The sequence below is a fragment of the Protomyctophum bolini genome (assembly GCF_963924005.1).
Source record: "Protomyctophum bolini genome assembly, chromosome: 4".
NCBI lineage: Eukaryota > Metazoa > Chordata > Actinopteri > Myctophiformes > Myctophidae > Protomyctophum > Protomyctophum bolini.
In genome coordinates, this window is record NC_137865.1 from 8,959,827 (window position 1) to 8,977,787 (window position 17,961).

The following is a 17,961-nucleotide window of genomic DNA, read 5'->3' on the forward strand; positions in this document are numbered from 1 at the left end:
CCCAGAGGTGTCAGCTTTGGCCTACTGACTATTCATTTACTTGGATGATATGTTGTTGTTTCTGCTCGGTGGGATTTACATCAAAACCTCATCTCAGCCAAGCAAAAAATAAAAAAGCTTTGACACGTACAATAAAACTAAAAAATGCTCAGGCTCTAGTCTTTCTGAAATTTCTCTCCATCTGGAGACCTCATTAGTAATGGGACGTCAGCACGCCTTTTGTGTTTAATATTTGATGCGGCAGGATTTGGGGATTTTGGGGGATAGAGCTGAAACAGCTCTAGCCTACTTTGCTCAAAAGCCCATCTCAAATGCTCAACCTCAGTACTTGAGTCAAACTATACATACTATAATGAATGGCCTAATTCAATTTAAAAGCGTTGCGAACCCCAATGTAAAATCTGCATAAGCAGTGCCACATTGTGAGATTGTACCCTGCATGCTATTTGCATAGACAAACAAAAAAAATAGGGCTTAATTGGTAAATGTATATGTTTTGTAATAATACTAGTACTGTAGCTGGGAACAACTATAGACAATAAACTTTGCTTTTGACTTGACGGGACATGTCAGACAAGTTTGACAGGACAAAATGCACATAAAAATATGCCGTTTTATGTATTTATTGTGCCGTTGCTTGTGTTTGAATGTTTATAGAGCACAATGAAAACAAGGCATTTTTGTTAACAATCTATTTTGATGCACATAGCAAGTACAGTATAGGCTACAACAGCTCACTGTGTTAAGATGCCCTCTACATCGTCCAAAGGTCCCGAGTTCAAACCCTACAAACACTCGTCTGTTCTATTATTATTTATTTATTTGACAAATTCTGAATTGTTGTTAGTATACTGGCTGCCAGTGTGCCAAAGACACATTCCCATAATGTTAAATTTAATACACAATACATTTTTCTTTGTCTTATCAAAAAAGTACAATATTTTTGTCTGATAGTAGAGTATCAGTATTGAAAATTTAAATACTTAAAATTGTTCTTACGGCACACACACACACACACACACACACACACACACACACACACACACACACACACACACACACACACACACACACACACACACACACACACACACACACACACACACACACACACACACACACACACACACACACACACACACACACACACACACACACACACACACACACACACACACACACACACCATCCTGACTGACTTGTCTTTGCTTTACCAACAAGGAACACCAAAGAGAAATGACACAATTCAATAATTTCCTGTCATGCTAAGCACCTAATTAGCTAAGCTAACACCTGTAGAAGAATCTCACCTTTTGATGGTAGGATGGATACTTCTGTTCTGTTTCCACACAATCTTGTTTAGAACGCTTTTCCCTCCACCCTGCTCTGCTGGTCGACGGTCCATGTTAAGAGATGTTGAGTCGTTTTACTTCTAAACAAGCAGAGCTCATGTTGTAACATGCATGCAGCATGTGTGTGTGTGTGTGTGTGTGTGTAAAGGGGGCAGGCACGACAATCAAGGACTTCCTCTCTCTGCTTCCTCCCAGGAAGCAGAGAGAGAGTGTGTGTGTGCGTGTGTGTGTGTGTGTGTGCGACCTCTGGGGGAGAGAGAGAGCAGGAATAAAGGAAATTAACTTGTGCGATCCATTACTTGTTTAAATGTTATTGGTCTCAGAGCAGAGGATATGGAAAACAATATTAGGATATAAACATGTTTTTTTGTTAGTTTTTTGCAACAATTTTCTTCATTGTGTTGAGAAAATGCAGAGCCAGATCACTCATAGCATCTCTGAGGATAGTATTCTGGATGAGCAAGACATGTGCAGCATTTTGTACAAAACGGGCCACTCCTGAAATCTTAGCCAATCAGTGTAGAATCTGAGAAACCAACAGACTCTTGATCACATGACTACAGAGATCATGTGTACCGATTTGGATGAAATCTGTGCACTAACATAAACAATGTTTTACAAAAATATTTTTTTAATATATATTTAAATTTTTAATTTGTAAGAGTAAAGAGAGCATACTGTCAGCTGTCCAGCAGTCCAAATATTATTACATTTAATTTCAGAATGGTAGACCTGAGGCCTGACAGGCCTACCATTGCGTGGCACATCTATGCACGGAATGTCTATGTTCACACAGGCTTCTGTGTGCGGCCTAGAGGGCATCTGAGCATGTTCAGCACTACCATATGCGTTTGGGAAACCCAGCCCTTGTTCAATTGATAAATTGATTAGGTAGGTTATGCAGGGAGCAATAGCTTCAGCTGCATCAACAAAATATCTGTCCGGGATGTTGTCATCATCCAATTGCCATCAAAGGCGTAAGAAGAAATGGCACCCTTTTCACATTGGCCTATTATAGCTGGGGCTCTCAACGTTTTGGGCTGGGGACCCCTGGAGATGCTTTGCCCCGCCCCGCCCCCCTCCCCAATGCCCAATACTCTATTTACCTGGGGACCCCCAAAATGATGGGTCGTGACCCCCAGGTTGAGAACCCTTGTAGCACCACCAGAAGGCCATCATAACCTGGCCCGGTGGAGACCTGTGTCCCGACTCCCGAGGGGCACATTTTCTAGTTTCTATCTCAAGCAAGATTGCGAAAATGTAATCCATTCTCTCAGCTCCATATACTGTACCTTGAAAAAGTGATGCATTCTCTAATTACATTCCGGATGGACTACTCATACTGCAACTCACTTTACGCAGGGGCTGTTTATTCTTCCCTTTCCCGCTTGCAGCTCTTCCAAATGCTGCTGCCAGACTCCTGACTGGCAATGCACATTACCCCGTATTGGCTTCCGTCATGTTCCGACTCCGAGCATCATTATTTTGACGTACAGAACTTTGGTCAACCGTGGTCGTTTACATGATGTCTTCACCTCTGTCTGTGTCTGTGTGTCTGTCTGTCTGTCTGTCTGTCTGTCTGTCCACAGTTAATCTCACAAATACTTGTAGTAGGCCAAAGACACCGTCCCTGAATCTGAGTCTGTTTTGTCTTTTCTCCCATATAGATTTTCTCTCTGTTGATCGTTGCAATCGGGGTGTATGCTAAAGTGCAGAAGGCCACAGGTGCGTAGGAGCCACGCTTTCTCCACAGTTCTCAAACTTCTCACACATATGCACACTGAGTGACAATGCTTGAGAAAATGTGTTATTCTGTACATAGGAGGCCTTAAGTATATGTTTCACCAGTTTCAATTGAAACAGGCCTCCACCCTCAGGGGGGGCCTCAACAAAATAGTGATGTCATAGGTATATGGGGGCCTCATATTTGGTCTTGAAAACGGGCCTCCAGATTCCTAAGGCCGCCCTTGAGAACACACAAACACACCAAGCTGGCCATAGGGGGCGCTAGCTCCCCTCAAAGAGCCAGAATGCAAAATGCTTGTCAAAATGCTTGTCATTCATATGTTATTTAATATTTTGTCATCTGACTGACACCCAAACCGTGTTTATTTAATTATTTTATATCTACAATGGTATATGTCTCCACAGTGAGGCTAGAAAAGGTAGCCTAGCAGCCTACTACTATAGCCTGCCCTATAGCCTACTGGTAGGCAAGAAAATGGCAACCAGAATAACCCGTTCTGAGCGAAACTCCTCCCTACGCTCTGGTCCTATAGACCAGGGGTTCTCAACGTTCTTGGCCGGGGACCCCCTAAAATGCTTTGACAACGTCTCTGGACCCCCTCCCGACCCCAATATACATTGATGACTGACGAGGGCCTCCACCAAAGAGCAGCATGACTTATTAGACTAAAGCCAAGCATTAAGAGCTGTCAGGTCTCATGGACTGAAATGCCAGGAAATGTGAATTTCTGTGTGTAGTTTGCATGCTCTCCAGGTGGCCCCTAGGGTATAGGATTAGGAACCTTCACAAAAAACATGCAGTACATCCTGGTTTCTAAACTACCTCCCCCTGGCCAGCCGGGGCACCTGATGGAAAGGAAATGGTCGGAATAATGTGTTCCTACCTCGCGCTATGTCCAACTGGGGTACTCTCCCGTCGGGTGAAAAGAAGCAGCTTGGACTCCCTATGCATAGAAGGAAGCATGAGGTCAGTCCGCTAGGAAGAGGAAGCGTAGCGCCCAGGGTTACATTAGATAATTGACACTGGGTGAAAAAATCTTTTGCAAAATCGTGTGATAAATAAATTAATAATAATAATAATAATAATATATTATACAAAAAACAAACTCACCCTTTTAGGCAGGAAACTAACCAGTGAACGAGTTGAGAAACGGGTTTCCCTAAATGGAAACCCCCAAATATATTTTAAAGATATTTATATAAACAAATTCCTTTCTCAGATTTCAGGGGGTGTATAGTTCCACGCTCTATACAGCAGTCAGAGATTATGGAATAGTTGTCTGGCCTCGCGAGACTCGTCCCTAACAGCACACACAGATGAGGAGCTCGAGCTTGCTATGCAATAATAATGATTAGTGCTGTAATGGTAACCATCAAAAAGACTTTAAGGAACTCAAGGGTGTAATCATGCAAGTGGTTTTACTGAGCTTTATGATGAAAAATGCTATGAAATGCTATAAAATTATGTATCTAAATTAGGCCTAGGTGCAACAGTCAGTGTGGCTTCTGCGTTCTGAGCCCATATGGCTGCATACTGAATGTAATTATGCAGAAATAGAGGAAGAGAAAGAGCTATAGCAGACGGTGGTATTATTATTATTCACCGTTAGAAAATGTTCGGGTGTTCTGATAGCCGCCTCCCCTCCCCTCACGTCAAAACAATGTCTCAATGTTTACATCTTAGCAGGAAGAGGAGGAAAAACACCACGAGAGTGACGAGTGATCAATCAAACATGTGTTCTCTCTGCAGTAAATCAATAATCAGTCAATCTGACTGACACCCAAACCGTGTTTATTTAATTATTTTATATCTACAATGGTATATGTCTCCACAGTGAGGCTAGAAAAGGTAGCCTAGCAGCCTACTACTATAGCCTACTGGTAGGCTAGCTCTGGTCCATAGCTCTAATGCGTGCCTTAGAGCTATGTTACTTTCAACTTCCGCCGCTCGCATGAATGCAGAGTAGACCAGCCTCTACTCTTTAGTGTAAATAAAAAGAACGTTTTTGCTACTCACCAAAACAAAGGCGGGTTGTGTCAATAGAAAGACTACTTTCCTTAGTGGAAGCACTCTGAGCCCCCCACCACACGTATAAACTGAACTTTTTGACCAAAAAGGGATTTTGTTTCCACCGGGAAAAAAACTTTTTTAGTTACTCCGCTGCGCCCTCTACTGATATTGCCCAGAGAACTGCCTCATAGAGGATATTTTTCCTCCGGTGAAAAAATATCCCTTTTTGGCCAAAAAGTACCGTTTATACGTGTGGTGGGGGGCTCAGAGTGCGTCCACTAAGGAAAGTAGGCTTTCTATTGACACAACCCGTGTTTGTATTGGTGAGTAGGTCAAACGTTCGTGAGATTTCCACTAAAGAGGAGAGGCTGGTCTGATTTCGATTTGAGATTTAATAGGGAAAGTCCCATAGCCTTAATGCAGGAAAGAAATTCGCAGAATCGAAGCATTAATGCTATGGACCAGAGCTACTGGTAGGCAAGAAAATGGCAACCAGAATAACCCGTTCTGAGCGAAACTCCTCCCTACGCTCTGGTCCTATAGACCAGGGGTTCTCAACGTTCTTGGCCGGGGACCCCCTAAAATGCTTTGGCAACGTCTCGGGACCCCCGCCCCACCCCCTCCCGACCCCCAATATAAATTGACTGCTACAAATAACATTAATAATAGAGACAATACACGATAAATAAATACTGAAACCAGATATAATCATTAAGAAAAGTTAATGCATGCACTTTGTGTACTACAGTATGTAATCTCTTCATTTCCATTTTCCAGCCATTCAGTTGCAAAAAAAAAATGGGGACCCCCCAAAATAATTTGGCGACCCCCCGAGTCGCCAACCCATGGGTCGCGACCCATGAGTTGAGAACCCCTGCTATAGACATCTGCACTGGGTCTCTGAATGAATGAGTTAACATATGGACAGTATCAATAAGCATAAATGAATGTAGTGTCAATACAGACAATTGGCCCCATGATGTTCAGGGGACAGAAGCCGTTGCCCTAACAATGTCTATACAGGCTAGGCCGGGATCAGTAATCCAAAGGAACAGACAGTGACAGTCGAAATAGGAGTGATAAATCCAAAAGAGCAGACAGTATCAGACAGAGTCAAAACAGGAATTCAAAACAACAGAACAGACAGTGACATCTTCATTTCTCATTTGCCGGTCAATCTTGGTAGCCTGATAGCTATTGGCACAAAATACAGCCAAATACAGTGCGAAATGAGTTACTGTCAGTAACCGGTGTAGTCCTGTCCAGGAGATGTAGTGGTCTCAAAGGTGCTACAGACTAGTAATAAAAAAGACACACCCGTGTGAAGTGAGGGGCACAAATATATTAAAGTCTAACTCATGTTAATTAGGTGATGTAATGGTGATGTAAAACAAATGGACTGGTGCCAACACAAACATTAAATTCCATTCATTATCAATGGCATTTTTAAAACAAACATTGAAATAAAAACAAACATTAAACCTGTATAGGAGGGGCTAGCGCCCCTCAAAAATATACAATGAATGAGGGCCATCTGGGAATGGGGAGATTACTCAGGCAAAGACATAGAGGGAACTGTGAATTTAAGTTTAGCTTTATTTTACCAATATAAAAGCTTTGGACAGAAACATGTTATGACCAGACCCCTTGAGTTATTCAAACTCATTTTGATGATTACTATTCCAGCACTAATCATTATTCTTGCATAGCAAGCTCCTCATCCGTGTGCTGTGTGCTGTAAGATTAGCGACTTAATGTGCCTTAATTAAACATTCAACACATTCAAAGTCTTAACTACAGAAAACAGTGCAAAGAGACAATGTGGGTTTTAGAGTTCGGGGGAATAAAGTTGTACTAATGTTCTTCACTAGGCCTAGTATATACAGTAGGCATCATGGAGGATTATAAAACTCACACAGTGATGATTACTCATGCAAGTTATACTTTGCTTGCCATGGGATATAAGAAACGAACAGATAATCGCCCACAATTCTTTTCTTCAGAGTTCCCCAAGGACTTTTTATTGTAAATTGACTATGGGTTTTATGTGCCATTTGTATAGCCCACTGTATCCATGATTGAAGTAGAGACTATGGAATTCAATTACATGTCTGCTCAAATAAATCGAATATAAATCAAATATATATATATATATATATTATTATTATATATTTTTTTTGCTGTCGCCAGCAGAGGCATAAAAATATACTGATCCATGCAGGTACAGTAGCCTATAAAGTACATGGAGGCATAACGTTTTAGTTGTCCGTCTGTCCGTCTGTCTGTCTGACCGTCCGTCCGTCTGTCCATCTGTCCATTTGTCCATCTGTCTGACCGTCCGTCCATGAAACCATGAAAGTTTTGAGATCACACACACGAGTCTCTAGTTAAGCGAAGTGTTTAGACACTGACTTGCGAGTCTAAAAACGGCACGAGGAATACTAGAATACTAGACAACTGTAGAATACTAAAGAGTAAAGACTTTTAGGAGTGCAACAGTTAATTTAAATTAGGATTAAATAGGGTTTAAGTGGTTAATCGAGTCACTGACTGACTGACACACACACACACACACACACACACACACACACACACACACACACACACACACACACACTACTCTCTCACACACACACACACACACACACACACACACACACACACACACACACACACACACACACAAGACAGTAACAGACACACTACTCACACACTCACTCACACACACACACACACACACACACACACACACACACACACACACACACACAAGTAGGAACACCCTGAAAGGGGCACAGGTCACACGGTGCAATTAAGGACTACATTTGAATACTACCCGTCGGCTAATACTGGCACAGTGGCACACTCGCAGTATAATGTAGAATGTAGATTAATGTGCTCTGTCCCTGCGAAAAAATACACTTGTAAATTAAAAAAAAAAGGTAGAATTAATTGGTGGTCTGGTTGGTAGGAATGTTAATGCTCCACAGAGGCAGCTAGTCATGCTCATGGAAATAATGTTGCCATGTGCTGAGCGAGGTGTTGCATTATATTCCATAATGAGTGAAGTAACTTAAGGAGCCACATTGATTTTACATTACGACACATACTGTGTGTTATCGAGTGGCCAACCTTATGTGACATTAACCGTCCACTGGTATTGTGTACAATTAACACCGTTACTAAAAGAACCGAAGAGACCAGATACTGTTGAACCTTTTCACTGCATTTCACTGTGGTCTTTAATTCAGAAATAGAACGGCTTACAGTATGAACTTATTAGACAACAAACAAACCCAACCAAATGTTGCAGAATTGCTTTACACAGTGGCATATCTACAATAACGCGAGAACAGGCATGTCCAAATCCATTTCTGCCTGGCCAAAATCCATACACTGAGAAAAGAGAGAGGACAAACACCAGAGAGAACTAAATTCGGCAGCTGATTGGCTGTTGTGCGTAGATCACCCTCAATCACCCATTGGAATGCAAATGCATGCCTTTCAGCCTTTGCAGCGTACTCGTCTGGCAGGCATACTGTATCTCTTTGAGTGCTTCTCACGACGACGCACGGGGGACGACGACAACAACACATATTGCCTGCCCAACATGGAAATGCCTCTGGCTTTATATTGTTGAATCATTCATTTTACAAGTGAAGTGGACTACCGGTACTTGTCAGGAATATGAAAGAAGAAAAAATAACCTGTGTTCCAATTATTTAAACACACAAGCTCTTGTCAAGAGGCAAAAACATTTTCAGACATCAAAAATAGCAGCTCTGCAAGCTTGTAGATCTGCTATTTTTGTACTACTTTTGTGTGACATTGTAGTATGACAAAACTAGGGCAGTAGTAGTTGAGATAATAGATAACCAACAACAATATAAACACGTAGGCCTACCAAGCACGTATGCGCACACACGCACGCACAAACGTACATAAATAGTGTAATATTGTGTGTACTCACTTCCAGACACCGTACGGGACACCTTCCTGGTCGACCCGGCTGTCATCCTCATCGTGGTGGGCGTGGTCATGTTCTTCATCACCTTCTGTGGCTGCATTGGAGCTCTGAGGGAGAACATCCGCCTGCTGAAGACAGTAACAGACACACTACTCACTCTCACACACACACACACACACACAAAGACAGTAACAGACACACTACTCACACACATACATGAAGACAGTAACAGACACACTACTCTCTCTCTCTCCCTCTCTCTCTCACACACACACACACACGCAAGTATACATTATACAACTAGTATACATTATACAACAACATATAAGTAGTATTACCCAATATAAAAAAGACAATGTATTTGAACAAATAATAGCAAATAAGCAAAGAGTAATAAACAACGAGGATCAAAGGATAATATTAAAGAAAGCACATGAAATCAATGTCCTCGTTGAGACCAGGAGGGGGTGAGGGGTGGGTGAGGGCATCCAGGGAATGAATCGAGAAAGTTTCCCTCTGGTTCAATTTCCTGAGGCTCATCATCACCTCCTGTGAAAGGCTTGACGTGTTCTGATTGTGTTCCGGCTTGGATCGATGGAACTAATGTAGTATACTTTATGTTCCTATTTATCTGTTGAAAAAGAGGCTGATAAACAGCCCAGAGGCTGGGTGCTGGATACAATAAAGTGACAGTAGAAGAGTAAAATGTATAGTTTTAGTTTACCAACTTTACTTCATCTGTAACGTTTTGCGCCGACTAGGCTCTTCCTCAGACTATTTATCTGTGTCACAATGAAAACTTTTTTATATTAATGTTATTCTATCATTAACGTTAAATAGGGCTTTAGATGACTATATAACCAGTAAAAGACATAACATATTATGCCAATTCACAATGTTACAATATCCAAAATTCCAAATGAGGTCTAGTAATTACGATAATTATTGATATAATATTGATATTGTCCAGCTCTACTGACACATCTCTCATCAAAGGGTACGCATGCATGCGTGCGTCGTGCATGCGTGCGTGCATACCATACTGTATCTTCCCTAGTTTTCCTTCAGTCTGATGTTGGTATTCCTGGTCCTGCTCACCATTGCTATCCTGGGCTTCTTCTACTCGGATCAGGTATTGTTAGTGCGCGTGTGTGAGAGAGAGTGTGTGTGTGTGTGTGGACTGCAGACTTGAAAATTTGCATACCAAATTGCTGCCCTTTGAAGGAAGTTAAAACAGTTGTGAGAAATAAAGCTTTCTCAGACGTCTAAGTCCCTGTCTGAATGAAGCATGTGTTTGACTTTGTCAGCAGCTGTTGGGTGATGATGTGGGTTGTTGTGCAGCGCTTTGTTGAGATTATATTTGTTTCGTTTGTCTGGGATGCACCTCTGAAGTCTGACGACGAGCTTCGTTGTTCATCGTAGTCTTATCAAAGGCAGATGACAAAACACAAACACGCGGTGGCAAACAATTCCACCCCTTTGTCAGAAGTATAATGGACCTCTTCACATGTTGACAACAGAAACATGTACTGCCTGCCATATTTGACAGGGAATAAACTTCGACCCACAATGTTCCCCACTGTTCTCAATGTTTCAACTCCCAAGAGTCCACAGTGTATATAGAGACACAATTTCACTGACAAGGCCTGTATCATCAGGTGTCAGGTGGAAACCTTGTATGTCCGCTTACTTTTCAGCAAATGGAAAACAAGGACTATCCAATGGACCGATACATGTAGTTATTATTTAGTCACAATATCTTGTTAATTAATTTGATTGGTTCATTGGTTTTTTATTTATAAAGCACACAGACACACTTAACTGCGTTCAACCTGATGTCCCTTTAATGGGCATGTTAATATTATAGGCAAACATTTTGATTTGTGCTCAAACGTTTTCAAAAATTGCATGACACTGTCATACGACAATTAAGTATTAGAGTACCGGTATTCATTTACGGGGGAAAACACAAGTTGAAATGCAAGGTTTCTGCTTGACAGCAATGATATCCTTAGTCAGTGCTCAATATAGGGTTGTGTGTGTGTGTGTGTGTGTGTGTGTGTGTGTGTGTGTGTGTGTGTGTGTGTGTGTGTGTAGGGGGGAGGGGGGGGGGGTCACATCACATGTTTGCAGGTGAAAATAAGTCGGTGGAATTGTTTGTCGTACGAGCTCCAAACTTTTGCAGTTTTCAAGAAAGGGTAAAACGGAACGAAAACAGGTCACAGATATTCCTACCCATCAGCTAGCAATAAATACAGCTACAGATACAGTATATAAACATATAGTTTCAGTATAGTTTCTGTACTGCATTTATAGTGCATATAGATATAGGCCCCTACTTGTGTACGGGACCCCACTTTTTACCTTCTACAGTCCCTCGCCCCGGCAGAACCCATGCAGCGGCTGAGCCCAGCCCCACAGTACTGTACGATCCTTATCGTAGCATCAGGCAGACTGACGATAAGGTGATCCTCCCCTCTCTCTTTCTATCTCCATCCTGTATATCAGCACGTCTGCCTGCTGCTAAACAGGCCCGATTAGACAGCCCTCCCTCGCAGCATCCTGAACCACTGCTAAATCATTCAAACGCTTTGGAGCTTCAAAGTGGAACCAAATGTTTCAGTTTCAGCACGTCTCTTTCAAGGAGACGCTCGCTGCCAATTAGACGGAAAGGTGTGACGGCGCGGCAGATGCCGGAGGTGGAGAGAGATGTGTTAATGCGACTCGAGGCACTGGAGTGAAGGGCTGCAACCATCTAGCCCTGAAACATGGCATGTCATGACATAATCATGACAGTCATGACGTAACTGAAGCCCGTTTTACGCGATCGATATATTTACAGTGAAAACGTGTTCTTAAACTTTCGGATTTCAAATATAAAGTACTCACCACGTGTGCCACGGGTGTTAGAAAATTGCTGGTACAGCGATTAGCATTACTGCATTCCATGTTGTTTAAAAAAAGGCATTTTTATCCGAGCGGCGAGCGCCCCGGGCTATTTTTCTCAAATGGGGTGCGTTCGGAAAACTCAGTTTTACACCGGGAGCACATCGCCTATTAGTTTGTATTGGCAGTGCGTAGTGGGCGCGTAGTTCAAAGCCTATGGCAAAACAACAGCTCGGATAAAAATCCCTTTTATTAAATAACATGCCAACAGGTAGTGAGATGGAGAGAGACTGTGGGGAGTGCAGTATAACAATCATAGTAATTGAATTATGTATTTTTATTTGTAGCTACAATTTGCAGCATTTATTGTGGCGCTATTGTTTTCAATGCCAATTGTAACATTGAATCTGAGAGGCAGCACAAAACTATATCTCAGGTTCCCAAAGATTGAATAAATAAATCACTACCATATCAGGGTCAATGGCCTAAACGGAAATGGAATTGAAAAGGTTTGATAATCACTATAGTAGAGGAAAGGCCATATGGGGGTCATCCTGTGGGCGTCATGAAGTTCACAGAAGATATTCCATGGCAATCCAAATGACATAACCCTAACCCTCTGACATGGCCCTCCCTAGAGAGCCCCGCTGATAGCAAGGCTAAAAATATAGCATTGTTAAATATGAATATGAAACTGGAAGCCAGACGAGCCCTCTACACTCCTGCACTACCGTTACCGTTGGGTTTTTTATATACGTGATTAAGTTAGTAGCCGTTGGAATTTATGGAAAATGGAAAGATTCATGTCAAGTCAAGTCTTCATATAATTAACCCTCACAAATGCTCATCATAATTATGGTTTCATTTTTTTTTAATTCAAGTTTTTGTGACAAGCCCTGGGGCAAGTATTAAACAGACCCCTATTCATACGACACTCCATGCGTGTTAGAGGAAGGTCATCCCTTCCAGCAGTGCCAAGGAGAGCCACTAAGGGATCTGGGTCTAAAGAATGTTGGATAGAGTATTGAACACATTCCCCCAAAATTGTTGTAATTTTGGACACATCCAATACTCTCTTGCACTTAGTTGTCACAGGTAGGAGTTACGCCAGGGTAAATACTAGCCAGTTTAGCCTTAGACATATGAGCTCTATGGACTATTTTAAACTGCACTAAGCAATGTCGTGCACAAAGAGAGGACTTGTGTATAGAAGACATCAGACAGTGTGAGCCCCAGATCTTATCTAAGGGCGCTGGCCTTAAATTTGAAATGATATCATACAATATTGAAATGGCGCCCTTAATCGTTGGGTTAGCATTAGGCTTATTAGGGAAGCCAGGTAATATAGAGCTCACACAATGCCGGGCCTGCAGAAATCTGTAGAAGTGTGGTCTAGTTTAGACTATATTTCTTTGAAATTTGATCAAAGGATGCAAACCTCCCTTCTATAAATAGGTCTTTAAACCATTTGATGCCCTTTCCATGCCAACTCTGAAAGGTCATGTCTTGCATTGATGGAACAAAAAGGTGGTTGGATGGAAGCCACAGGACTGACCAGGGAGAGGTCTCTATAATTATAAGTTTTCCTGAACTGGGCCCACACTCTCAGCGTATGACGCACCACTGGGTTAGTTATTGAATCAGGCAGGGGGGCGGCCAAGAGGTGAACTAAGAATAGCTGGAAGTGATAAATCCCTACACGATTTAAGCTCTAATTATGGTATCATTTTTCTCAACGGGATGGGAGGGATGTGGAAAATGAGTATTAAATATGTAAATATTGAATGCATATACAAAAGAGTACAAATTAAAAGGAAATACCCCCTTTTCAAATAGCCAGAGTTTAAATAGCACTGAAGTGGTCAATGTATGTTTTGTAATATTAATCAAAATAGTAACTAAAGTTTTCAAATAATTGTAGTGGAGTAAAAGCACAATATTCCTGAAATGTAGTGGAGTAGAAGTAAATGTATAATTGGAAAACCAGTAAAGTAAAAGCACCTGTTATCCCACGATTTTGCAACACATTCTTTCACCCAGTGTCACTACATTTCCTCTGCCAACCTGGGGGGGGGGGGGGAGCGGACTGACCTCATGCCTCCTTCTATGCAGTCCAAGCTGCTTCTTTTCACCTGACAGGGGAGAGTTTACCCGGCCGGACGTAGCGTGTGGAAGGAACACGTTATTCCGACCAGTTCCTTTCCCCTCCATCAGGCGCCCGGCTGGCCAGGGGGAGGTAGTGGCACAGTCGGTCACTACTGACTGGATACAAGGTTTCCACCCGACAGTGGCGTTACATGGGAGGCTGGTCTCAGGACCGAACCATTATGAACGTTTTAAAAGAACATGTTATTGCAGCCATCATAATCCATTAAGGGCCTCGCTGATCCTCAGTTCCTCACAGTAATGCACAGTTACACAAACATGGACAAACTATGTGTGTGCACAGCTGAGCTGTTGTTGTGGCTAATGGCTTACATCTGGGACACCTGTAAGCTGTTTCAATCAGTCCGAAGTTTGTTTTGCCGTTTTCAGCGTTTTCTCTGGTGAACAATTAAATCCTGTGGACAGACTAACATTCATCATCATACACATTGTTGCTGTCTGGTGGAAACCTCAAAACTGCTACTTTTCAGAAATGAAAAGAAATGCAGCAAAAATAGCAGAGAGGCCCCATGGCAGACACTGACCTTGGAACACCCCTGCATCCTCCAGGAGGAAGTTGCACATTTTGCTCGGGAAAGGGAAGACTGGAACTTTCTATTGTGAATCAGCAGCATTTTATATGAGGCCTTAAATAGGTGGAAATAGCAAAAAGTTTAGCAATATTCTCTTCATCAGGGGTAGAACAAAATGTGACATTGTTTTTTTTGAGCTGTGCTCCTATACACCGACTTTTGTCGATTGGAATGTTTTCCTTGACTGCATGGACATGATCCAGCACATTCGCATGGTAAGAGACCAGGGCTGGACTGGGACAAAAATTCGGCCCGGTCATTTTCGCGTGAATTTGGCCCAGACCGGCCCACCACAACCAGCGCACAGATAACAAAAACTCTACCGCCCACTCCGTCGAGGCACATACAAACAAACAAGCCCTAATACCACCACTTTTAAAGAACAACATAAATTATACAAACCAACAGACAACTACACAACCCTTTGTAGAGGGTTCATTTGTCACTCACTGATATACAGGTACAGTGAAATTATCATGATGGCAGAATGGCAGCACGCCCGGACCTTTCCTGGTGGCCTGCCGCCTATTGGCCTGCCTGCCTATCATGGCGGCCCCCTACGGTCGCGGCCCACCGGGAATTTGCCCGGTACGTCCTGTGGCCAGTAAGAGACACTTTTCTATAGATATGATCACTGAAACTTATCATAATATATACATTTTAAAAAGCCATTAATTCATCAATGATGTTTATAGAACTTGTTTTAGTGAATTCCAAGTAGGCTACCGACACCATTCGTGTCGATGGCTCCGTGCCAAGTTCCAACCGTCTCTAAACTACTTAGAATTCACTACAATGTGTTCTATAAACATCATTGCTGATGACTTAATGGCTGTTGGTTTTTGATATTACGTTAAGTTTAAGTGATCATATCTATAGTGTCTCTACCAGGCGAGTAAACACTGCGCCGCGGTAACACAATGTTTTGTAACATGGAGGGAGAGGGAGATTGATGTCAGATTTCAGTGGTGGTTCTGCTTGTTCCGATTACAAATATAAAGTGCTCACCCCAGGGCCATGGATGTTACAATTCTGCTAGGGCGCGAATAAGTACCGGTATCTTCCGTATTGTTCAATAAAAAGCAATGTTTAATCAGTTTCTGTCTATGTGCTTTCAACTATGCGCCGCTATCGGTTGGTGCATTATAACTCTGATAAAATGGCCACCGATCGGATTAAAAAATGCTTTTTATTGAACAATGCGGAAGACACAGGTACCTTTACCCACCCGAGGAGGATTGTAACATCCGTGGCTCTGGGGCGAGCACTTTATATTTGAAATCTGAACATGTATACGTAGACGTTAACGTTCTGGGAAAATTGCATAAAACAGGTTGAAGTTCCGCCATGACAGACGAGCGCCATGTGAACCATGGCTAAATCGTCTCGTATACTTAATAATAAGTCAACTTTCCGAGGGCGAGTGTTCCAGATGTCCTTCTGATGGATTTTTCTTGGCTGTCAATATTTCTATCATCCAACAAATCGCTCTGAAAGTGATCCAAAGGATAGTACGCCATTATAACTCTATATGGGGAAAGACCATTTTGTTTACCCCGGGCTAAAAGCGGATGTGACGTTCGTGGGTGTTCCCGTCTATGATCGTGTCAATGTGTATATGCACAACTTTGTCTGTCCGTATATGAGCACGAAACGTCCGTTTGAGCACGGAATGCCCCTGTGGGCCTAAAAAGGATGTATGACGTTATCATCATACATCATCATTCTGCTAAAAGGCACCGCTCACTTCACCCGTAAGAAGTGAGCGCTGGCTTTGAAGTCAAGTGCAGTTGTTGACTCAGAGTGTTCGCCCTCTGGATGTAACGGGGAAACGGGTGGCTTTGGAGTTTGGAGTCAAGCAGTTATTGTTGACTTACTACAACGTTCCACCTCTGGGTGTAATGGGGAAGCAAACGCAATAAAAGGAATATATATATATATATACTAGAATTTCGCCGCACTTTGGGCGGCGACATTCTAGTTACGTTGCAGCGCAAAATGGGAAGAAGGAAATTGTGGGATTTGACAGACTCCACGTTTTTAAACCCAGTATTGTGCCATTCACATAACGGATGGGTTATTATTAATATGTGTTGTTTTTTGGGTGAAACCCCCCAATACCAATTTCTTCCTAACCGTTTTTTACTAAATCATGTTGATATGTATATTGATCAAAAAATATTAAAAAAATATAAACATATAGGGCGTAGGAGGGGTCTAACGTCAGCACACGTAGCACAAGAGTGCAGCAACAACACTTCCTGGACTGTCATATCATCTGGAACAGATGTAAACAAAAACTAAAACAAATCAATAAGAGTTCTAGCGGTTGATCCACCCGGACGGTTAATCTGCTTGGCATGTTTGTTTTTTGTTTTTTTTCAATGGCGAATGGATACTGTCCTACGGTAAAAAAATCTGCTTGTGCGGAACTCTCCTTTAAATACATAGAAAACTGCATTTTGGCGATGCCGAAGAGAGAGAATCACTTCTCCTCTCTCCAGTCTGTGGTGCGTATGGTGGATTAATAACAACGGATCGCATCGCTGACTGACATAAACACACCGTTACAATGCAGAGGCTCAACTAAAACTCAACTAATAACGCTTGTGTGTGTTAATCTTCCCGATTGTGACGTTAGTACGTATATAATGTTTAGATTGTTTTTCTCTTGGACATGCCTTTGTGGGCACAGTGGCAGCCTTGCAGGTTATTTCATCTAGTATTTAGATAGCTCCAGTGCATGGGAGTAAAACATGCTGAAATCAAACTGCACACACACACTTTTGCAGTAAAAGTTAAATTTAGGACAGTCCATTTCATGAAGGGGACATATCCTAAAGATATGAAATAACTATGTCCCGTTTTTGAAAAGCGCTGGGGGGTCCGCGAAAAACAAAAGAGATGGCGAGCGTTCCAGTTAGTATAGTTACACTCATGATATGACACCTCATATGTCACTGTCTCTGTCCCGTCTCTCCCTTTAGACTCGTGATGCTTTGGGCAAGTTTGTGAAGAACGCCATCGTGCACTACAGAGACGACCTGGACCTGCAGAACCTGTTGGATTACATCCAGAAAGAGGTGCAGCTTGTGTGGTCCATCTGGAGACAGGCTATGTGTAGACAGGGCCAGGCTAGCTACCTGTAGCCAGGGCCAGGCTGTCTGTAGCCAGGGCCAGGCTGTCTGTAGACAGGGCCAGGCTGTCTGTAGACAGGGCCAGGCTAGCTACCTGTAGCCAGGGCCAGGCTGTCTGTAGCCA

At 42.5% G+C, this 17,961-nt stretch overlaps 1 protein-coding gene across 1 annotated transcript in view; it reads left to right on the forward strand.

The window, feature by feature from the left end:
* Window positions 1-17,961, forward strand: part of tspan33b (tetraspanin 33b) — a 30,656-nt gene that overhangs the window by 2,764 nt on the left and 9,931 nt on the right. The window contains exons 2-5 of the mRNA XM_080761405.1: window positions 3,020-3,077; window positions 9,086-9,213; window positions 10,134-10,208; window positions 17,688-17,783. Of these exons, the coding sequence (XP_080617531.1) occupies window positions 3,020-3,077; window positions 9,086-9,213; window positions 10,134-10,208; window positions 17,688-17,783 (357 nt within the window). The remainder of the gene's footprint in view (window positions 1-3,019; window positions 3,078-9,085; window positions 9,214-10,133; window positions 10,209-17,687; window positions 17,784-17,961) is intronic.